Consider the following 24,483-nt stretch of genomic DNA (forward strand, 5'->3'; position numbering starts at 1 on the left):
CCTTAACCTCTGCACCTATTGTCTCTCAGTAAAAAAGCATGTAGAAGACTGGAGAAATGCCATACATCCTGTCTGAGTGTTTTTGCTGTGGTCAATTCCAGAATAATGCAAGCTGGACAGATGTAATGTGTGATCATGGGACCTGGCATGGGGATATCTGGGACCTTGGTCCAGCTGCCATTTCTCAGCCATATTACCTTGGACATCTGATCCCTAAATCCTCGAGCTTCTGCCTCCTCTGATTCCAAGCTAGAATATTATAGTATAAAATATGAGGTAGGAATTTGTCAACGGTTTGGTTACCATGGTTCATGTTAAATAGGCCAAATTTGAGGGTTAGGGCCTGAAAAATTAACAGGTTAAAATGGAAAGTGACGTTCAGGCAAATCACTGAATAATAAATACAAGTGGCCAATATGCATCAACAAGTGTTAAACCTCAGTAACAATAAAAGTCACTAATTGAACATGTGTTTTGTCCACCCATATAATTCATAATTTTAATAATACATAAGGGTTTAAGAAAATAAGGACACTCAGCACTACCAATTAGTCCAATCTCTCTAAGGAGCAATTTTACAATATATATCAAAAAGCCTAAAAATTGTGAAAGCTATTTTAGCACTTTAGCTACATGAAAGTTTATTACTGCATTGTTTGTGCCCTTCAAAAATAACAATAGCCCATGATTCCACCACCAAGAGATCATCACTTTAATATTTTGGTGTTAAATGTCTTAAATTTTATTCTGTGTATACACACACACACATTTAAAATTATTAATGGGCTACATTGGCTATATTATTTTAACCTGCCTTTTTCCTTAACAATATAAAATGAATGGATGTATTTTAATTTGTTTAATACCTTATCATTGGGCATTTGGGTTTTAACCATTTTTTGTACTATAAATAGCACAATACTATATGTCCTCATAGCCAATTCTGAGTGAATTTGTGTGTGCTCTTTGCCTATAGTTATTTTCAAAGAGCAAGAGTGTGTGTGGGACACCAGGCTGTCCCTTCACATGACCCACTGCCCCTGCTTCCTAAGGTCAGTACTTCTAAACTAGTAGATGGAGCCTTAATCTGGAATATTTTCCTGTGTCATTCTTTGTAAGCTGGGCCCATCAAGGAGTTCCTATGTTGTATAGCAGTCTTTCCTCCTGAAAAGATTCAGGCATTTTAAAACTCCCCATCTGGAAGGAAATTTTGACACGTCCTTCCAACCCATTAAGAACCTGAAGGCCTTTCCCAAACAAGTCTCCACATTGAGGAGAATCTGCTGGGAATAGATTCCAAATTGAGCAGGATAGAGACAACAAGAGATGAAAGAGAATCTCCAAATAAAACGGGACAGGAGCAGAGACAGCTGATAGAAGAAAGTCACACGTGATTCTGTTTACCACTTCATGAGGACACCAGAATAATGTGTTAAGAGCTGTGAAACCAGCTCAGCTATCCTGGCCCACTCATGCCTCCTAAAAGTACAGGAAACTAAATTAACTTTTAAAACTTAGCAACCAGAAAATTATGAATTATCACAATGAAAAGAAAGTAAGAGGCCGGGCGCAGTGGCTCACGCCTGTAATCCCAGCACTTTGGGAGGCCGAGGCGGGTGGATCATGAGGTCAAGAGATCGAGATCATCCTGGTCAATAAGGTGAAACCCCGTCTCTACTAAAAATACCAAAATTAGCTGGGCACGGTGGTGCGCACCTGTGGTCCCAGCTACTCGGGAGGCTGAGGCGGGGGAATTGCCTGAACCCAGGAGGAGGAGGTTGCGGTGAGCCAAGATCGAGCCATTGCACTCCAGTCTGGGTAACAAGAGCGAAACTCCGTCTCAGAAAAAAAAAAAAAAAAAAGAAATTAAGAAAACTAATGATGCTGCTGTAGACAATGAAAGAGACAAGAAAAACACACATACAAATGGATAAAGGTTAGAAGCAAATACTTCTAAATGAACTGAAAGAAATTTTTAAAATTGTAAACATTATGAAGAACAATATAAATCAGAATTAGAAAAATTCGTAAAGAAATAAGCAGAAAAAAGGAATATTTGACACAAAGGATGATAGAATTCAATACAGGATTTTAAATTTAAAAATAAAGCAGGACATAAATGAAACAACTAGAAGGGACATGGCACTGTATACACACCATAGTAAGAAGATGAATAGAAGATGGAGAGGAGGAAAATTTAAAATCAAGAAGAAATTTGAGATTAAAAGGATTCAAGAAAAACTGTTAGACACACGAGAAAGAAGATACAGCATATATAATCAATAAGAGGCGTCCAAGAAGGAAGACAAAGCAATGGGTTAGAAAAAATGCTAAATGCTATCATTCAAGAAAAATTAAACTACCCATGGAAACCTGAAGCTACTTAATTATTCCTCAGAAAATTGATGCAGAACAGCAGATATCAAGATACAGTCTAATCAAACCATAGCTCTCTTATAAATATATATATCACATCTATATCATATATATGATGCATATATCACATTTATATCATATATATGATACATATGTCACATTTGTATCATATATATGATATATGTCACATATATATCTCTCACACATATATGTGATATATGTATCATATATGAGAGACATATATGTGACATATTTATATCACATATATGTCTCTCATATATATGATATATATGAGATATGTATCATATATGAGATATATATCATATTTATATCATATATATATGATGTATATATACTTGAGACATCCAAGCAAAAGATCAAGTAGCTTACAAGAGAAAGAATGTTGGATTTCTACCAGACTTTTCCGTAAGAACACTAGGATAGTAAACAACAAAGTGACAGATTTAAAGTGCTCAAATAAATAAATTACATATCTTGGATCTTGCATGAAATATGCATAAATTCTACATCCATATAACCTAGGCTTTCGGCGAAAAGATTGCCTGGATTTTCTGCTCTTGCACTTCCTTGCTGTATCCCTGCATCCTTCGCTCTTGGCCTCTGAGAATCTTTGCACTGGGTGAATGCTGTTCATTCACAGACTCTAAAAGTGGGAACCAATCTCCTATTAAAACTGTAGAACTTTAGGGTCTGTGTAACCCAAAGAACCCTATTCTCACCCAGGCAAGATCGATAAACACATACTATTATGAACATGCAAGAGCTGAAGAAATACTGTCTCTGTGTACCTTTCCTGAGGGATCTACCAGAGAGTGAGCTTCAGACAACCAAATGCTGTAGAGACATTGGGAAGAGAGCTGGAGAAGTATTCTAACGAGTAAGTAAGGACGATGGACTCTGAACATCACCATTTTGCAACCTTGATTGCAATATTGTCAGTGGATGGTAAGATCATAAAATAGAACAACGAATCCTGATGTGCCTCCTAATGAAAGTACACTGCATCACCTGCCAAAAACAATCAAACTTGAAGCTGATCAAAATTCTAACACTAATTACCCATTTGCAGAAAACACTAAGGATAGATATGTTAACCACACCATGCAAATACAATCATTAAAGTCAAGACAACGAGAAATATGCAAGAAATTTGAAAAGACTTGGAAGCATAATCCATATTGTAAGAGACAAGATACATATCAAATAATCATCATATGTGGATTCTGTTTGGATTGCATTTCAAACAAACTCAAAAAATTGTGATAATCAGGCCTGTGCACAGTGGCTCACGCCTGTAATCCCAGCACTTTGGGAGGCCAAGGCAGGTGGATCACCTAATGTTAGGAGTTCTAGACCAGCCAGACCAACATGGAGAAACCCCATCATTACTAAAAATACAAAATTAGCTGGGTTTAGTGATATATGCCTGTAATTCCCAGCTACTTGGGAGGCTGAGGCAGGAGAATCACTTCAACCCAAGAGGCGGAAGTTGCAGTGAGCCCAGGTTACACCATTGCACTCCAGCCTGGGCAACAAGAACGAAACTCCATCTCAAAAAAAAAAAAATTTGTGATAATCAAGAAAATATGAAGATTGAGTATTTGATACTATTAAGAAATTGTTGTCTTTATTTATAAGTGTGATCACAATATTGGTTTTAAAATTATTTTAAATAAAATACAGATTAATGTGATGCCTGGGGTTTGCTTCAAAATAATTTAAAATAATTTGGTGACAAGAAGTAAGTGGAGGTACAAATGAAAAAGATTGGGAGTATGTTGATAACTACAGTTGACCCTTGAACAATATAAGTTTGAACTGTGCAGGTCTACTTACAGGCAGATTTTATTCCACCTCTACCACCCCTGAGAGAGCAGGACCAACCCCTCCTCTTCCTCCTCAGCCTATTCAATGTAAAGATGATGAAGACATTTATGATCCACTTCTACTTAATGGGTAGTTAATATATTTTCTCTTCCTATGATGTTCTTAAAAACATTTTCGTTTCTCTTTATTGTAGGAATCCAGTGTATAACACATATACAAAATATATGTTGATATACTGTTTATCAGTAAGGCTTTCAATCAACTATAGGCTATTAGTGAAGGAAAGAGTCAAAAATTATATTCAGATTTGCAACTACACTGACATCCCAACCCTCGTTGTTCAAGGATCAACTACACTTACCCTGAGCGAAGTGTATAATGGATACATTATTTTGTCTTCCTTTGTATATGTTTGGAATTTTCAATAACAAAAAGTGGTTTTTTAAGACATAAGAAAGTTGACTTGCACATACATTTTGGTACTTCAGGCTTGCCTTGTGTCCTAGGAGAAATCCCCTCATGAGTACTGCTGAGCACATGGAGAAACTGACAAAGAAGAATATACGTAGATCTTTAAAGTAGCAAACCCATTCTCCACCTGTTTCAACCACATTCCACCTCACACTTCCTTGTATTGTGATTCAGCAGAATATCTTTATGAGGACTAAAATTGCAGTGATTTCTCAAAGTGAGCATTTACAAATATGGGTACTCTTGAGCAGTTAACTTTGGACTTTAAATCAGAAGTCCCCAAGGTAATTGTTTCTCGTGCTTGCTTGCATATGATGGCTTGGAGAAAAGAACAACCCTGGAGTTTGAATTATAAACTACCAACACTCGTCTCTTTCTTATTCTCTATGTTTTCTTTCTAGATATTTCCACACGATATACTTAGGTATTCGAAGCCGACAGAGTGGGGAGAATGACAGATGGAGGTTTTACTGGAAGATGGTCTATGAGTATGCGGACGTGAGCATGCTGCATTTGCTAGCCACCTTTCTGGAAAGTGCTCCGCAGCTGGTCCTACAGCTCTGCATTATCGTACAGACTCATAGCTTACAGGCCCTCCAAGGTAAGGGCTTGCAATTTGGTTTCTGAATTTGGGGAAAGATAGACTGGCTACTTTTGTCACAATCCAAGGAACTGTCCTAATGCTCTTTGTTGACACAGGCCTGTGATATGTCTGCTGTTTTACACGTGATTTGTGAATGAGGCATGACGTCTTCCTACCATCACTTCTCATGACTGATTAATTGAAAGACAGTGCATTTTTGCTCTCCAGCTGTCCTGTTAGTAGGGAAAAAAAACCTTTATGATTTTACACTTGGTCAATGCAGGGACAGAGTCCGTCAACTGAGGCTTTCTGGTTTTTATAAAAACCAAATGTATTGTAAGGTGCTCATTTATTATTTCGTTATAATGAAATAATTTACAAAAGTTGCAAAGAAAGCAGTAGCTCTCCTCTCTCTCTCTCTAATATACACATGTGAGTATGCATGTGTGTGTGTCTATAGTATTAATGTAATTCCCACTATTTCCTTTTGATGTTAAGAAAGAGAGAGAGAGAGACGATGAGAAAAAGAGGTTAAAAGGAAATGGTAGAGTTACCCTAATATTTAAAGAAAGAAGGTCATATGGGAAAAAGATTGTCAATGTTTATTAATATTTAATACTACGAGGTTTTATAAAATGGATATGATTCTCAGATTAATATCTTTGTGCTTTCTCATATTTGATGATCTCATCACTGGGACTATTCCAGTTACAGCAGAGCTGCCACTCAAATCCCTTCTAGAATAAGGCAGCGAGAAGATTAGACAGACCGGTGGGTAGGCAGGTGAACGCACGGGCGGACGAATGATGAATAAGAGGGCATTTTCTAAGGAAAGCATTTCCTGGTAATGTGTCAATCCTGTAACTAAATAGATGCTGTTAAACAGTTACCGTATTGCAAGGTGCTCGTTGTGTCCGGATCTCAGCAGGGCCTCTGTGCATCCCTCTGGGAACATGCCACTGCCCTGTGCTGGGTCATGCTCCAACCTGAGTTTTGATCTGGTTGGTCTGGGGAATCTCCCCACTGTTGTTGTAATTTTTTATGGCATGGAGCATGTTATGTTAGGCTGAGCGCTTTAATTTGGGGGACAGTATCAGGGTGCATGTCGCCTGTATAGGAAAAAGAAGAGAAAATGTGTACTGGTAGACGGTGACTCATTTATTCATAGATTCCTGGCCCAACCCTGGCTTCACACTGGAATAGCTTTGGTCCAAGATGTTTGAGAAAAAGGTCAAAGGGATCTATGATATATGTTTCTCAACTGCTAAGAAGCAAACTGGAAGACGGGGAAAGTGGAATCTTCGCACAGAAAAAGAGAAAAGGCCATGTGAATTAGTTGTGGATGACAGTGTTTCATGGCGTCTGGGGGTTAAAGACCACGAGCTAGGCATGTGGAGGTCTGGGCTCTGGCTGTCTTGCTACCTCACTATAAAACCTTGCACAGCCACTTAATCTCTCTGGGCCCCAGGTTGCTCCAATGTAAAGGTCACAAGTTAAACTGGATGATTTCCAAACTCCCTGACAGCTCTATTCAGTCTTTGAATCAATGAATTCCCAAAAGGCATATAATGCCAGGTATATGCTTTAGGAAATGATCTGTAAACCAGAATACAAATGAAATTGAAAGGCAACATCAAACTAAATCTCTGTCAAAGCATTTAGTACGCATCTCCAGAACAACTTGGCAACTCCTTAGTACAATTACACAAGTGGGAACCCTCTAGAGGGGAAATCCAGGAGCACCTTTGGAGGGTTCAAGTCACCTTCTGGTGTCCCGAGATCACTGATTGTCTCTGTTAGTTTTCTGAGATTTGGAAAATTATGGAGAGGCTTTTCTTCCAAAGACGATGGAAATAGAAAAGGGAAGGTGAGAGAGGTATCTAAGAAAATAAGATCACCATTTCAGTTTAAGGACATTACATAGGCTGGGCGCAGTGGCTCACACCTATAATCCTAGCACTTTGGGAGGCCAAAGCAGGTGGATCACCTGAGGTCAGGAGTTCGAGACCAGCCTCACCAACATGGAGAAACCCCGTCTCTACTAAAAACACAAAAGTAGCCAGGTGTGGTGGCACACACCTGTAGTCCCAGCTACCTGGGAGGCTGGGGCAGGAGAATCGCTTGAACCCAGAAGCCAGAGGTTGCTGTGAGCTGATGTTGCGCCATTGCACTTATAGCCTGGACAACAAGAGTGAAACTCTGTCTCAAAAAAAAAAAGTTACATAAAATTGCACAGAGAAATAAAATATGAGGAAAATGCCATCTTCATCAGATTATTCATCCTAAACACAGGAGCCAAGAGTTGAGTTGTGAGTTTTGTTTTTTTGTTCGTTTGAGTCTTTGGCTCTTTTCTGACTTCTAGTGTCCCCAGCTAACTACCGAAGCTTGACACATGTACATCAGGTATACCACAGGCGTTGAATACCGGGCCTTGTCCTTAGCCAAGGCAAGCTTTGCCATCAAGTTTCGGAATGCTGTAGGGAAACTATGTTCTATTTCACTCCCAAGGTGGCCAAAAGATAGGTTGATTCAAATATCACTGAGGATCAGTGCAAGTCATTGAGTCAAGAGGAGGAATAAGCCCACTAGGTTGATCTTATTGCTACTGATTTTTAACAGGGGAGGTAGGTAGATATAGTTGTGTTACGAGACCAAAGAGTGAAAAAATCTGACAGTAAAAAACGCTGAGAAACCCTCCAGCCAACGAAGACCAGCTCAGGCAAGCTATGTGATCGTTTTGCATTTTGTAAAGAAACTTGTCTCCAGAGGGAGAGCTTTTAAATATCCCTCTGCTGCTAGGTGATCTCACTTACAAACAAACCAGCCGACACGAATTGACGTGACTTCTAAGAACGGAGCTGTTCCCCTTTAGGAAACAAAAAATAAATGTGACTGTCTAGTTTGACGTATATTTTCATACATCGTCAGTGGGAAAAAAAATTCTTGGGATTTACGTGTAAAAACGCAGCCCTCCGCTTTGGATGTAAATAATCGATAGCCATGAAATCTGTAGAGAATTTGCAAATAGCTTTGAATTAAAATCTCTAAAAATTCTTATTTAGCAGGGAGAGAATGGTTACTCTGCATGTGACTCTGTCTAAAGTTAGTATTTTTTATGATGGAAGGAAAATTGCTTTTAAACCCAATTTCAACCATCTACCACTCTCTGCAGTGCTTTTAAAACAGTAAGAAAAATCAGACAAGAAATATGACATCTTAAAACTGCTGATGTTAGAAATTGTATTCTCTTTGTGGAAGCTGGGTAGCCCTAGAACGCTGTCAGCTACTGTGAAAATCTTTCTGCCCCTCCTTCCTTATGGAGTCACTGATTCAGTGGAGACTCCTCGTGCTGGGGGCCAACAGCTCAAAGAAAAGGGTTGGAGCATAACTGTTCCTCCCTTTGTACTGGCCTAGGAGGGAGAGTTTGGCTTGTGTTCTGAGAGTAGGAATCAGGGCAAAGCAGAGTCTCAAACCTGGACATCCAGCTCTTCACTCTCCACAGTCACCTTGGACATATTATAGGGCAGCAGCTGCTCTCCATGGAATCTGGGATGTCCCAGAGCCAGCTCCCCCTGGAGTGTAAAGTCCCCACCAGGATGCCTGACTCTATGCATAGCTGTAACTGCACAGGGTAGTGTTCCCTGTACTTCCAAAGAGCTTCCAGTTTACACGTCATTATGTTTTCCAGTCCCAACCCCATATCCTCACTAGGAGAGAGGGTGAGGGAGAGGAGGGCAGGCAGGAAGGAAAGGGGGGTGGTGTTAGTGTCCACATGGAGGGTGCTGCTCTCTACCTGTTTAGTGATGTTGCCAAAGATGCTGAGGAAGATGTGGTCTGAGGCCTGTCAGTTTCATCTTCAAGCAAAATCTCACACTCATTCATTTCACCTCATTTCTACTACACTCCCCTGGCCAGACCACACACACACTCCCACCCAGACCCCTGTGGCTGGCCCATGGCTTTATCCTCACCTCTGCCCTCTTCATTCCTTCTCCTTGGAGTGGTTCTAGAGCCACTTGGACTAGCATCTAAACTACTTCATTGTTCCCCTTGGCACTTGTTAAAATTAAACAAGATTCCTGAGCAAATTCCAAAGCCCTTTGTGTCACAGTCTTCTCCTCATTCGTCACTGCTCTGCAGCCACGCTGCATTCCTCCCTGTTCTGAAAATGTTCCCATTTCTCTCCTACCTGCAGGCCTGCACCTGCTTTTAACCTCTCCAGAATATTCTCGTCCCCTCTCTCTTAGCCTGTCTGGTTCTGACTCGTCCTCCAGAGTTCAGCTTAACCTCCTCAGAGTAGCCCGTCCTAACTGCTCATTCATATAATTTCCACATTAGTATTCCCTCAAGGTGTCCTGAACTCCATCCCCTGACCTCAGGCAATTTTCTTATTGTTGCTAAGCCTCAATTTTCCCATGTGTATTGAGGGATAATCATAGTGCTAATTCTTAATATAGTAGAGATTAAATGAGGCTTGATCTTGCAGAAGTCTACCAGGGAATCTTACGGAAATGCAGATTCTCACTGAGGAGGTTTCAGATGGGGCTTGAGTTTTAAAACAGGGAAATAACAGGTAAAGAATTTGATGGCATGTGAAAACAGGAAAAAGAGTCCAAATTTGAGCTTATGAACCCTGAATTAAGGGGTCCCTGTTAGAAAGGAAGTGCAAGAAACATTGCGAAGAGAGAATGGTCAGGTCTTTTGACCGACCAGAGCATGGACTGAAAGAGACCGAAGCTTAAGTCCATTTGACTGACAGAGAACCTGGTGATAGTAAAACCAGGCAGGTCAGCAGGAGCAGCCACTTAGGGGGAGAGCATTTCAGACATTTGAAGTCTGAAATGGTGGAGGTGTACAGAAAATCACACAATTGTGAGAAACTACTCCCAAGGTCAAGGAAGGGCATTCTCAGCATCAGCTCTTACCCCTTCTTACTGGTGCGCCCACCACTCTATGTGATCGCTATTTGAAGAAATTAGTTTTGCAGGTTTTTTACCTTTATATAAACAGAAATATACATTGTGTGTGTGCATGTGTATGTCTCTGAATTCTTTTATTCAGTGTTATGCTTCTGAGATATAATTCTATGTAACTATAGCCCATTCATTTTTCATTGCTCTATGATAATTTATTGTAAGAATAAATCTCTGTCCATTTTGTGGTTGTTGAAAGACACTGGTTTGTTTCAGCTTAGGAGTATTATGATTAATGTTACTACTGAATCTTTTTATTATGTCTCTTTGTTTTAATATGTCTTTAATACATGTGCACACAAATTTCTTCTGGGTTCATACCTAAGAGTGAAATTGCTGAGTCATGGGATACAGACAGGCACAGTGAATGTGAGTAGGTGACGCCTAAGAGTTTTCTAAACTGCTTATACCAATTTACATTCCTACCAGCAGTATATCTTGAGATTGCTCCAAATCCACTCCAAACTGTGGCACTGTGAGTCCTCTGAATTTTAGCCATGGGTTAGTGTCTCAATGTGATTTTAATTTGTATCTCCCGATAATAATCCAACTAAAAAGTGTCTTTCATTCCTCTTTATCCTCACCTCCGATCCAGTCCATCAGCAAGCCCTGTCTGCTCTATCTCCAAAACACATCCCAAATCCGACCACCCTTTGCTGCCTTTGCTGATAACACCCTATCCAAACCACAGCTCAGTTACCCCTCTCCAGAGAACTGGTGTCCCCCTTCTTCCTTTCCCACAGCCTACTCGCCATATAGCAACCAGAGCAATGTTTTGTTTTGTCTTTTTGAGAGTCTTACTTTGTCACCCAGGCTGGAGTGCAGTGGCATGATCTCGGCTCACCGCAACCTCTGCCTCCCTGGTTCAAGCGATTCCCCTGCCTCAGCCTCCCAGGTAGCTGGGACGACAGGCACACACCACCACACCCAGCTAATTTTTGTATTTTTTGTAGAGACTGAGTTTCACCACATTGTCCAGACTGATCTCAAACTCCCGACCTCAGGTGATCCACCTGCCTCTCAATGCTGGGATTCCAGATGTGAGCCTCCATGCCTGGCCCACAGCCATCTTTCCATCACTTCACTGCTTTCGTTAGAACTCCCTGGGGACTCCTCGCTGCAATTAAATGAAGTACAAACTGGTGATGAGCATGAGACAAGGCCCCTGCTCTGGAGCCTCCAAGTCTCCCTGCTCTCCCACTGGCTCACACGAGTCCAGCAGCTCTGGCCGGCTGTCCTCTGTCTCTGAGACAGGCCATGGCTGCCGTCCCATCCAGGACCCTGCATTTGCTGACCCATTGCCCTTTCATTCCCCCGATCGCATAGCTCATCTCTCCATCCAGGACAAGCCTCCAGTATCATTCCTAAAACACACAATCCTGCCCCTTCCAACAGACGCCCCCACCTGCTTACTCTGTGTGATTATCTCTTTGGCCACTTGGATTTCTGTTCATCCATGTGCTTTATTATTCTCATCAGCTTTACTTACGGGTAAGCTCCATGAAGAAGGAGTATAGAAAAGCGCCTATAACACAAAAGACACTCAAAAGGCCTCTGACTGGAGAGTGCTGGCAGGGTTTTACCATGTCTAGAAGCTACTTCAGTCTGTACTGGTTTTTCAGCTGGGCTAGCTAGCACAGACTGCTCACAAGTTCCTGTGGAGTGTTATACTGTTATTTTACATAGACGAAAAGACACAATATAAGTTCCCTTCCTCCAAATAGCATATTTGTAAAACTTCTACATATTTGGAATTGTAAAAATATTGACTTTTATTCCCTGTTACACATACTATTAAAGATAAAATAGAAAATCCAAATAGTGCAAAGGAGAAAGTATAAATCACCTTCCCACCACTCAGAAATGAAAATCTTATCTGGTTACAGTGGCTTGCATCTATAATCACAGCAATTTGGGAGGCCAAGGCGGGAGGATTGCTTGAGGCTGGGAGTTTGAGACCAGCCAAGGCAACATAGCAAGACCCCATCACTACAAAAGATAAAAGAAATTAGCCAGCTGTGGTGGTACAGGATCCCTTGAGGCTACAGTGAGCTAGGACCGTGCCACTGCACTTCAGCCTAGGGCAAGAGCAGGATGTGGAGAAAGAGAAAGAGAAGAAAAGAAAAGAAGGAAGAAAAAGAAGGAGGGGAGGAGAGAAAGAGAAAGAAAGAAAAAGAAAGAAAGAGGGAGGGAAGGATGGAGGAGGGAAGGAGGGAGGGAAGAAAGGAAAGTGAGAGCAGGAGGAAGGAAGGAAAGGGAGGGAAGGAGGGAAAGAGAATAAAAATCTTGCACCTAAGAAATAATTAGAAATTATAATTGTTGCTTATCTGTGTAAACTTATTTAATGTTTAATATATATTACATTAAAATAGAATCAGTATTGGATACCAGTTTGTTTCCTTTTTAAATAACACATCATGAACATATATGACAATATATATAGTTCTTCATTTTTAATGACCATATAATATACCAACATATGGATTATCCTTTTCTTTTTGAGTAATCTTCTATTTCTAACATCATGATTTATTATACATATTTGCTGTAATAAATAATGCTATGATAAACACATTCAGAACTCAATCTTAGCTGGCTCCAGTGGCACATGGCTGCAGTCCCAGCTACTCAGGAGGCTGAGGTGGAGGACTACTTGGGCCAAAGAGTTCAAGGCTACAGTGAGCTCTGATTGTACCACTGCACTCCAGTCTGAGTGAAAGAGTAAGACCCCCCCCATCTCTAGAAAAAACACAAACAAACAAACACTAAATCTTTGCAGCAAGCTTTAATTACTTCTTAAAAATCAGTACCTAAAAGTGAAACTGCCGGATTCAAAGGCAAGCAGGCTTTGAGAGCTTTTATCATCCAATGTCAAATCGGTCATTTTGATGTCCTAAGGAGAACTCTGTAACATCTCAAGTTTCTGACCCAAGTGCTCAGGAAGTCGGTGAGGTCCCTAAAGGTGACAAACGCTGAGAATGGGGCAAATCCCTTGAGATTTAGGAAGAAGCTCTTAATAGTGCCCCATCTGAATGTAAAGGGCAAAATTCTAAGAAGTGTTCTGATTTCTTCCCTTGTTACTTCTTCATATCCACCTTCATAAGCTTAATTAAATCTATTAAGTAGCAGTAGCTCATTATTAATAAAACAAAATTGTAAAAGCATCTTCGTCAGAGACTTGATTTGAACCAAAATTATCAGAAGTGTAGACATAAGTTCCTCAAACCCCTTCATCTAAGTCTGACCAATAAGGAGCCAAACTTACAAAAATTGGGAACAGCAGACCTTACATTGAAGAGTTGTGATTTTTTTGGCTTCCTAAATGGATTACATTTATCCAATAGCATTTAGTGCTAAACCCTCAGAGAATAAAAGAAGGATGACAGCTCCTCCCTGCCAGGTGCTGGAAAATCCCATCGAGACGCACAAACAAGCGTGGCACCGTGATGAGGCCAGCCCTCCAGGGCACTCACACGTTCCTCCCAGCACAGTGGAACCACCACACTCAGCACAGAGCAGGCGATCCTGGGAGTTTGCTGAATGGAAGCAAGAATGGGTGCCTGGTATGTGACAAAGCCCTGTGTTAGCAAGACAGATCCAAAAACAGAGACACAGCCCCTGCTCTCCAAAAATTCGGTCTAATGGAAAAGAAAGACCAAAATGTTATTAGAAGTCAATGTGCTGTGTCCTAGTGGTGGTCACTTGGAGGTCCTTTGGTGACACAGAGCAATCTCGTATGCCAAAAGGTACAGGGGAAGTAGCAATACCATGCTAACGATGTCCGAAAGAGGAGGACACCAGCGAGTGTGGAATCAGGAAAGTTTTTGTGAAGAGTGGCCTATGAGCTGGGCCACGAATGATGCCCAATACTTTGCCAAGATAAATGACATTCTGTAAAGAAAAGATAGCAATACGAACAAAACCAGACTGGGGAGGCCATTGGCCTGGTCTGTGCCTGAGTCTGTGCAGTGATGCTGGTGATCCCTCTCCACAAAGCCATGGAATTGCTGATGTTATTGACAGCACAGAATCAGACTTATTCCCAATACTGGAAAGAGGTGTTTGGTATCAGAGTAAAGCCTTGCATGTATACTTGGAAAATTACCACAAGCTATTTTCCTGTATTTCTGACTTCTGAGTTTGCTTGGGATACTTGGGAATATCAGCAAATAGATCAATAAAATAGCAAACCACTAGTCTGCTTAATCAACACATTTATGGAGTTCAGTTTTAAAGACTCATCACCAGAGAGAATCACAAAACTCACCTAGCGTGTGGGCCATATGGCTCCACTTTATTTAAAAGTATCGGCAGAATAAATGATGGGTGTCATAGGGGTAATGATATTATTGATCTCTTTATTTCACATTCAGTAGTGTCTGAATCATGGTGCCACCCAAGTTATACTTAGAAGAACAGAAAGAAGCTTCATCTACTTATCATTGATTCAAGTGCTTGAAATCAGCTCTATGGTATATCAACCCCCAGCACAGCTGTGAATAGCTTTGGATTTGAATCATTTTGAACATAATATGAAATAAGGGCCCTGACTATTTTTAGGTTCTACTTAATTATCTCCAATAATCAAGCACAGATCTTGGTATTTTTCCACTCAGTATTTCCGCTCTCTCCTCCCTCTCCTTCCCTCTGAGGTGTGGTGAGCACACAGGCGTGTCCAGGCCCAGGGAGAGGAGCGGGGTCATGGAGATGGTGGACAGTTCATTAGTCACGTGTGCTATGGCTATGGGAAGAGGAGAGCTGGAGGAAAGGTCTAGAGTAGTGGGTTCAATCCTGTTTGGAACTAAGGAGCCTCAGTACGGAGCTGTCTGCAAGGAACGGTGCCCCAAACACCGGCTGCTTGTTGACTTTTCCTGTGGATTTGTCATTTGCCAACCCCTAACCTCCTCAAATTTCAGTAATGTGTTAGCTCTTCGCACCTTAGAGGAAACAGAAGCCCATGTTTATCTCCCATTCACCTGACCTTTAGCCAGTATGGGAACTTAGAGCTGATGTTTGCTTTGACTGAATATCAACACACTGTAATTATTATTTCTAAACACTAAAAATAATCACGGGAATGGTCATCAAAATGCTTGCTGAGCAAGGACAAAAGGGAAGATGGGTAAGGTCAACTTAATAAAAAATTTAAAAGTGGCATAAGGTCAACGTAATAAAAAATTTAAAAGTGGCTTACTATGGTACCTTCCCACATAGCCTTTTTTTTCTCTAGAAAGCCACAGACAGTTATATGATCAGGATTTTTCTAACCCAATTCGAATTGAGTAGGTGTGTGGGTGAGGGAAGCTTCCACAACCTCTTAAATAGGTTTCGCTTTATGAAGTGTGTATTCTAAGGTAGAAATACATTTTGCATTTATTGAGCAGATTGCTATCAGACTGATTTTTAAAGTATTCCTCATACATGTAAGCTAATATTTTCTTGATGACTCAGCAGAACTGAAGAACCAGGCTCACTTCCTGCTGAGTGATTTTGAAACGGCTTTTTCCCCCAGGGTCCTGCCCCTACACGGGACGGTGTATGTGTGGAGTAGAGAGAGCCCCGCAAACTGTCAGACCAGATGCAAGGGGGTTGGGAGGGAGAAGCGGACCCAATTGGTATGTAAACGTTTGTTAGGATAAAATCACATGGAGATTCACTCTTCAGAACTCACAATGAGCCCTGATTGCAGAAGGACAGGGACTGCTGAGCTCTGCCTGGCTAAGGTTTCGTCAGCACTTTCATTGTGATCTTAAATTTCCATAGCTTATAACTCAGCTGTAGAAAAAGTCTGAGAGACTACGAGACTAACAAGACTCAAAAACTCCAAAAACTCTTTTTTTTTTTTTGAGATGGAGTCTCCCTCTGTTGCCTGGTCTAGAGTGCAGTGACATAATCTTGGCTCACCGCAATCTCCACCTCCCGGGTTCAAGTGATTCTCCTGCCTCAGCCTCCCGAGTAGCTGGGATTACAGGCATGCGCCACTATACCCAGCTAATTTTTATATTTTTAGTAGACACGGGGTTTCATCATGTTGGCCAGACTGGTCTCCAACTCCTGACCTCAAGTGATCCACCCACCTTGGCCTCCCAAAGTGTTGGAATTACAGGTGTGAACCACTGCACCTGGCCAGAACTCCACCGACTTTTTAAACATCCATAGTATTACTGGTTCAAATGCTTGGGCAATTGGATGGGCCATGAACTTCCCTACACTAGGGTTGAAAAGTGGGAGTTTCCAGCATAGAGCCTTCAGTGAAGAGGGACCTCAGATATTTGTTATCTAAAACATTGAGTTAAAATTCTTATTTTAAAAAATCTAAAATATATCCTCTATGATGTAAATAAAAAACAGATATTTTTAACAAAGCCATGGAATTGGGAATAAACTACTGAATAAATAATGGCAGAACACTTTGTTACATCTTTTTAAAGAAATCAACATAGAAAAGCTGTTACAAAAACTATGTGAAGTAAGTGTATTTTTTTTTAATGTTTTGTTAACACAGGAGATCTTTCTTTCCAATTCACTTTGGCCAGGAAGTTTGTTAGCAAAGGGAGTGAGTACTGAACCTTAAAGACTGAGCTCAGTGATTTCAAATGTACAAACGCTTGGAGGGGAGATCTGGTAAGAGCAGGTCAGGAAGTGGGAGAAGTGTAAGGTCTCTTATTTGGGCCAGGTGCGGGAGCACAGCCAAACCAGGAACAGGAGGGGACGAAGTGAACCTGATCCTGAACCCCAAGAGTCCTGAAAAGTCACTCTTTGTCCTCATCCAGCAACACACCTCCCAAAGACAGGCTGCCGTCCCTTAATCAAGACCTGAAGGAAGTCTTCATTACTTACTGTATAATACAAAATGTAATAATGTATTACATTATTACGATAAACATGTAGTGGGCTCCCATCCACACAATCACTGACCTGGATACTAGAAAGTGAGCATGACTAAGACCATTCACCCTTGAAGGGTTTACAACCTGATAACGGGGAGCAGCCTACCAGTAAGCACAAAAGTGGTCCCGGGTAGGCCCAGAGGTCAGTGGACGCCCAAAGAGGGAAGTGACCGGTTCCACCTGAAGAGGATGAGAAAGTCTTTGCACACATTATACCTCGAGCTGAATTGATAGTTGAAGCCGGGTAAAACAGAAGAGACAACCTAGGTGAGCTCGTCGGAGAAAGGCCAAGGGCAGAAGTGGACAAGGGAACTACTATTTAAGGGGCCATAGTGGAGAAAGAGCCAGAGAAGAAAGTAAGAGAGAGGTGGGTGTATTGGGAGAGCATGGGGCTGGGGAGTTGCCAAAGAAATGGCCTTGAGGAACCAGCGGAGATGAGAGCTGAGAAGAACCTGCTGTGTCTGACAGTTCAGAGATCACAGTGGCACAGAGCACATCAGTGTGAAGTTTAGGAAAGAAACAAAGAATGCAAATTAGGGGAGACTGCATCGTGGTAGCAAGGACAGAATTTCTAGACTATAAAGGAAAGAATAAAACTAGCCAAGTGACCGAGAGCACATGTTTTAGGACAGAGACATAAACAGAGTGTGGACAGTGGTGATGGAGCCGTGCGAAGCTGGGCATGGGCAATGCAGCAGGAGCGCTTTCTTGCCTCGTCCAGCAGTCTGCAGTAGCAAGGGCGACGCTACCAGCAACCAGCAACGGCAGAGCTGCAACCACAGCCCAGGCTCCGAGCTCCATCCCACTGGGAAAGGACCTCAGTGCAGAGGAGTGCCAGTGATCTTTGATGTCTTCACACAGAGTGTGGCCTTGAGTGTGTAGTCACAACACTGAGCCTCGGCTTTTCAGACTGGAAAATAATTGTAATGATCTAAATTGCAGTGTTGTGTTAGAACAGAAGCAAATAAACAAAGTAAAGCACTTAAGCCATCTGACAATGGAGCTTGCGCCGTGCACCCATGTCCTCCTCTGGCCTCCTCCTTCTCTGCCTCTGATAGAGAAGGGGAAGAGCGCCCTCAGCCTCTGTCTAAATTTATCAGAAAAGAGTTTCCTCATTCACATTCTATTTCTCTCCTAAATGGATGTGGACCAATTTAAACTCGTTTCACCTAAACTTGAGGTGAAACATTCCCTCACCCTCCCTGAGGTCTTGGTCTGGGCTGAGCTCCTCACCCTCCAGAGCCAGCGCTGACTGCACCTGCCGTGCCCAGGGTCTGACACCTCACGAACCTTCCAGCAAACAGCACTTAGGCTTTGCTCTGTCCACTCACCTATATTTTTAGCACAGAATATTTTTAGCCTTGATATTTTTGAAGATAATATTTATGAGGAATATTATAAGATACATTTTCTTCTTTTGCTTTTATTAAAAAAATTTTTTTTCCAGTTCCAGGGTACATGTGTTTCTTACACAGGTAAACGTGTGCCATGGTTGTTTGCCATACCTGTCAACCCATTACCTAGGTATTAAGCCCCACATGCATTAGCTCTTTTCCCTGATGCTCTGCCCCCTACCCTCCTCCGACAGGCCCTGGTGTGTGTTGTTCCCCCTCATGTGTCCACGTGTTCTCATTGTTCAGCTCTCACTTATAAGTGAGAACATGCAGTGTCTGGTTTTCTGTTCCTATGTTAGTTTGCGAAGGATAATGGCTTCCAGCTTCATCCATGACCCTACAAAGGACATAATCTCATTCTTTTTTATGGCTGCATAGTATTCTATGGTGTATATGTACCACATCTTCTTTATCCGTTCTGTCATCGATGGGCAGTTAGGATGACTCCATGTCTTTGCTATTGTGAGCAGTGCTGCAATGAACATACACGTGCACGTACCTCTGCAGTTGAATGATTTATATTCCTTTGGGTATATAGCCAGTAATGGGATTGCTGGGTCAAATCGTATTTCTGGTTGTAGGTCTTTGAACCACACTGTCTTCCACATGGCTGAACAAATTTACATTCGCACCAACAGTGTAAAAGCATTCCTATTTCTCTGCAACCTCGCCAGCATCTGTTGTTTCTTGACTTTTGAATAATCATCATTCTGGCTGGTGTGAGATGGTATCTCATTGTGGGATTGATTTGCATTTCTCTAATGATCAGTGATGTTGAGTTTTTTTCACGTTTATTTGCCACGTGTATGTCTTTTTTTGAGAAGTGTCTTCATGTTCTTTGTCCACTTTTTAATGGAGTTGTTTGTTTTATTTTTCTTGTCAATTTGCTCAAGTTCTTTGTAGATTCTGGATATTAGACCTTTGTCGGATGGACAGACGTCAACTTCACTCCATTACATATGGAAACTAATCTTTTTTCTCACAAGCTCATTTGCATCATATGTGTGGAGATATTTCCTACAGCTCTGGGAAGGTATAGAATTCCTAAAACTGGTGGCCGTATCTTCATGATGTTAGAGGCAGTCCAGGCTGTAGCATTAATTTTAATAAATGAGTCATCAAGAGTCATTGTATTTCTTTGCATTTTCTTATCTCTCACCCTCTCTCTGTGTCTGTCTCTACCTCTCTTCCCCCATCCCTCTACACACACACACACACACACACACACACACAGACCACAAATATACCTGGTCTAACAGGCACAGACTTTCTCAAGCTGTAACACAATATTTGGGAGTTATAATGCCTGATATCAATGACACTTGTCCTGGAGAATGAAAGAGGTCTGCAGACTGCCTCATCCAATGAGTTTTAAGGCTCTCAATGGAAACTCGAGTCAAAAACCCTTGTTGGAAATCTTGTCTCCACCACTTAGTAACTTTCACCTGTGGTGCACGCCTCTATTTCTCTGCATCTGCTTCCTTATCAAAGGAGTGGGGAAAGTAACCTGTACCTCACAGCTTACTCTAAATGTGAAGAGTGGATGCTCTGTCTCACACCTGGTATTAGCAGGTATCCAAGAAGTATCTTTTCCTCCTTGTTGCATAAAGAATATTTAGCTCTGATGTGTTAGTACAGATTTCAAAGCAACAGACCGTTTACAAGCCACAGTATCCACTTTACAGCCAAGGCAGTGCTAGCAAAGAAACTCAGAGAATGAATGAGGAATGCATCACTGCTTTTTCCCTCAAGGAGCAACAGAAGTAAGTAGGAAGGAGGGAAACAGGGGATAGAGAAAGGGAGAAAAGGAAAGGAAGGGAAAGGGAAGGGGAGGGGAGGGGAGAGGGGAGGGGAGAGGGGAGGGGAGGGGAGGGGAGGGAAGGGGAGAGGTGGGAGGGAGGGAGGGAGGGGAGCGGAGGGGAGGGGAGGGGAGGGGAGGGGAGAGAAGCAGGGAGGAGAAAACTTGAACAACCTGAGACAGGAAAAGTCAGAGAAAAACCCCAGAACCCATGAGTTGGTTTCGCCTGCATGTCCTGAGGCCGCCTTGATGTTCCCTCCCTTGCCACTTGTCAGGACATCTGCACCCTGTGCCTGTGCCTGTGCCTGTGCCTTGTGAATACAGGAAAAAATATGAACAGTAATCTGATATTATCAGACCCCAGAAAGGCACTTCTGGAAACACTAATTTGATTTTCTTCAACCTCTTTTAATTTAGTGAGTTCTAAGAGAAGATTACACCTCTCCTAACACTTATAAAGAGAATTTGTGAGCAAGATTGTGTCGAGTAATATCTATTCGATGCTCAAGGCAACCTGTTGCCATGGTACCAGGCAAATGCTGTCTTCATCGGGGAAATCGAAATTAAACCTGACGGGGCTTGAGTACAAATGTTTTTGTTTGTCCCCATGAACAGTGTGAATGTTTGGAAAAGGAGATCCGGTCTTCTTGTTATTTTCTGATTTTGAAACAAGAGTACATTAACATGTGTAGACTATGAAATAGTACGATGAATTTAGAGAAACAAAGAATCCCCCAAAGGAGTGCATTATTCTTATAAATTTACAGTATCAAAGGATGTGGAAATGCCAAAAAAGCAAGTTCTTAATGGTCAGACTCATCAGTGTCGTCTCAGAGCCAAAGAGAGCTGCCGCTGGCTAATAACACACAAATGCAGGATTGATCTGAATGCCCAACCGGCTATTTTTATGGTCTTACAATTCTGATCTTATATTAAGAGCTATAAAATATCCATTGTGCTTTGGGGAACGTCTGTGCATCTGGGTCTCATAATAAGAGAAATATTGAAAATCAAGAGAGGTATCTTGCTATGGAGAAAAACAAGAGAACAATTAACATGAAATTCAGGAAAGTGGTTGCCTGTGGGGATGAGGCGGGGGGAGGAAGAAGTTTCATAGACACTGGTAATGGTCCATTTCTTAGGTGGAAGGGCATTTTATTCTGCTCAAAACTGCACATAGACATTCCCTATACTTACAATAAAAATTTACATTAAAAGGTGGAGAGAGAGGAGAAATAAAGAATGGGAAGTCAGTGGATGGAAGGCAGTGGGTTCAAGCCCGGACTCCACGGCTCTCCAGCTAAGGGAATGAGCACATGTCTTACCTTGGCAGAGACTCAGTTTCCTCATCTGTAGTAAAAATATTAAATGGTCACAACTCCCCCTTTTAGCTTGAAAACTAGCCAACTCTGTATATCACATGGAATACAATATTGCCAACTGAATCATGTTGGGGAAATACTGTCTTTTCTTCATGCAAAAACCAAAAATTCCCACAGTCACCGTCCAACCATCCATCCACTACAGTTATACTAGCCATGTGTGAGTTACTTTCTTATGTCAGCACCTCTATGAGTAACTCTGCTCTTCACTGAGCGGAACCATTGGGCGTCTTTTCGGAATCAAGGTATCATGAAGTCATTGATAAGGCTTACAGTCTGGGGGTCAGAGATCCTATTGGTGGCCAGGAAGAAGACTCCACACTCCTCTCTCCGTCAACTCGTCATGTCAGCTTCTCTGAATGCAAAATTTCAACACAAGGCACTCAAGAGGCAGGTCGTTATTTCTCGTTCATCAACTGTGCATCAAACGCTATCAGGTGCTTCATATTTCCATCCCCACCATGCTAAAAAATTACCAAATTTATCAAATTACAAAAAAAAAAACTGTACTTTTCAGGACTGGGATACTCACGATACCAATGAGAAATGTTTCTGAGAAATATTCTTTTTAGTTTGCAGTGTCAGGAAGCTAAAAACATCCTCTTTCTTCATGCATTCAATGCATGTTTGCAGAATGCCTACTGTGGGCAAGTCCCGTGCTGGCTACCGGTTTCTACTTAATTTCTCAGAGCACGGACTTGAAAATGTGATTATGACAAATGCACTCTGGGCATTGGAGCATTTCCCAGGTGCTGGCATCTACTAGCATCTCTCCAAATTCTTATGTCCAAGGAAAGCAGACGGAACCATTTCTGGTTTTGTTGCAGGCTGGGGTCCAGCAGAATCAGGATGCGTTTTGTTTGGCCCCAACCAGCTCCTCACTCCACCCGGAGCACAGGGCTCTAGGGCATCCTCAGGTGGGCCCTGAGCAGAGGCCCACCCCTCCAGAGGCTGTGGGAGAACTTACCGTTCAGGCTGCTGCACCAAGCTCTGACAACTGGAACCGATTTCTCAGCCTTTCCAAGACTCCCATTGATTCTCTCTGAAATGGGAAACTACCTCAAGTGTTGTGAACACTCTCAGTACTTCTTATAGCTTATGATGACATCATGCACGTAAGGCATTGAGCTCAAAGCCAGGCACTTAATATTGACTCAAAAAAAGATTTGCTCTTCCTCTTCTTGTTCTAACATAATCAAACACACAGTCCTGTTGCAAAGGGAAATGTCCCATCCCTACTCCCTGAATCCTCCATTGGTTCTGATGAGAGACTGACTGAGAAACACTGACGGCATCTATTTCTCTCAAATATGTCCAGGCATCCTTGAGAAATCAACAATTTTAGGCACACACTTAAATGAAGGGGAAGAAGGTTCGGCACCAAATGTGTTGTGGCACCCAGGGGAAAAAATCAGACCAAAGTCAATGGGAAGCGAATCTGGAAGCAATTCTGCCATGTTTCTTATCCGAATCCCCGTCAAAGAGAGTTTAGTGTAAGGATTAATAAGAAACATTTGTAAAATGTCTGGAATCACCTGTGCAATAAAGCAAGTGACTCTTACAATAACCAAAATTATCCAGAAAACACATGTTCACGTTAAATGTTGAAAGAAAAAGGAAACCCCTCAGGGCGTCACGTCTGAGTTCCATGACGTCTTTCTTTTATGCAGACATTGAGACAACAAGAACAGTCAATCTGTTTGAGCTTTCAGTTACTGTAGTTTTCCATTTCATTCATTCTTAGTTATTTTCAATTTATTCAGAGAACTATTAAGTGATTTCTTACGGGAAACTAAGTAGAGTTTATACCTACATGTCAAGAGAGAAACTAAATTCTATCCACTAAGTCACTAAGAGAAGTGCCTCTATCAGCTCACCCTGTGTGCTTCTAGGAATTCCTGCTACTGATTTCACAGATGTACCTTTGATGTCTGTAGTAGCTGCTCTGTGCTTAGCACCCTACCATTAAATTGTCAGAGGTGGTGTATGCATTCGATAAAAGAGTCAAACTAGGTCATCGCTGAATCTCAGATTAAAAGTAAGTAAAACCATGTTGATTTCTGTTTATAAAATGTTTCATTAATACTCTGTTTATCTTCTTTGGTGGATCTAATATTTAGGTAACAGTTTTCATTTAAAACAATTTCACATCTAGGAATAAATTAAATGCTGATGCATTGAATGTCCACTCCAAGAGACTTGGCAATATATACATTACATATAGTCAACAATAAAGTCAGGAATAAAACATCCAGATTTATTGGAGATGATGAGAAGTAAGTGGCTATTTTCATTTCAAGAAGAAAAGATTAAAATTACTCAATAGTATGTATTTCAGATCTTAGCTTTTATATTTTACCATTTTATTGTTGATTCCAAATTATTTTCGTTTGCCTCTTTCTCTTAACTAAGAAATCTTTTATCTTTGTTGCCAAGGCACCTAATTTGAAATCAATAAGGTGTTCCCGTTTCTAAATATTAGAGGTGGGATTTATTAGGGAAAGTGGCTCACACAATTGTGGAGGCTAAAAAGTCCCACTCTTGGCTGTCTGCAAGCTGAAGAACCAGGGAAGTGGATGGTGTAACCTCAGTCCAGTTCAAGGCCTGAGAACCTGGAGGGGCCACTGGTACAAGTCCCCGGCGTCAAAAGGCTGGGGAATCTGGAGGGCAGGAAAGGGGTGTGTCAGCCTCAGGAAAGACAGTGAATTGACCTTTCCTCTGCCTTTTGTTCTCTCTGGACCCCCAGCTGATTGGGTGGAACCCACCCA

The 24,483-nt window shown here is 41.7% G+C and overlaps 1 protein-coding gene across 3 annotated transcripts in view; it reads left to right on the forward strand.

Moving 5' to 3' along the window:
* The window catches only part of XKR4 (XK related 4), a 440,936-nt gene that overhangs the window by 246,456 nt on the left and 169,997 nt on the right, over positions 1-24,483 (forward strand). For all 3 annotated transcript variants that reach the window (XR_004735251.3, XR_004735250.3, XM_008982648.5), the window contains exon 2: positions 5,097-5,296. Coding sequence is in view for 1 of the 3 variants with exons in the window: in XM_008982648.5 (XP_008980896.2) it covers positions 5,097-5,296 (200 nt within the window). In the remaining 2 variants the exon portion in view is untranslated. The remainder of the gene's footprint in view (positions 1-5,096; positions 5,297-24,483) is intronic.

This window comes from Callithrix jacchus, chromosome 16 (assembly GCF_049354715.1).
Source record: "Callithrix jacchus isolate 240 chromosome 16, calJac240_pri, whole genome shotgun sequence".
Classification (NCBI taxonomy): Eukaryota; Metazoa; Chordata; class Mammalia; order Primates; family Cebidae; genus Callithrix; species Callithrix jacchus.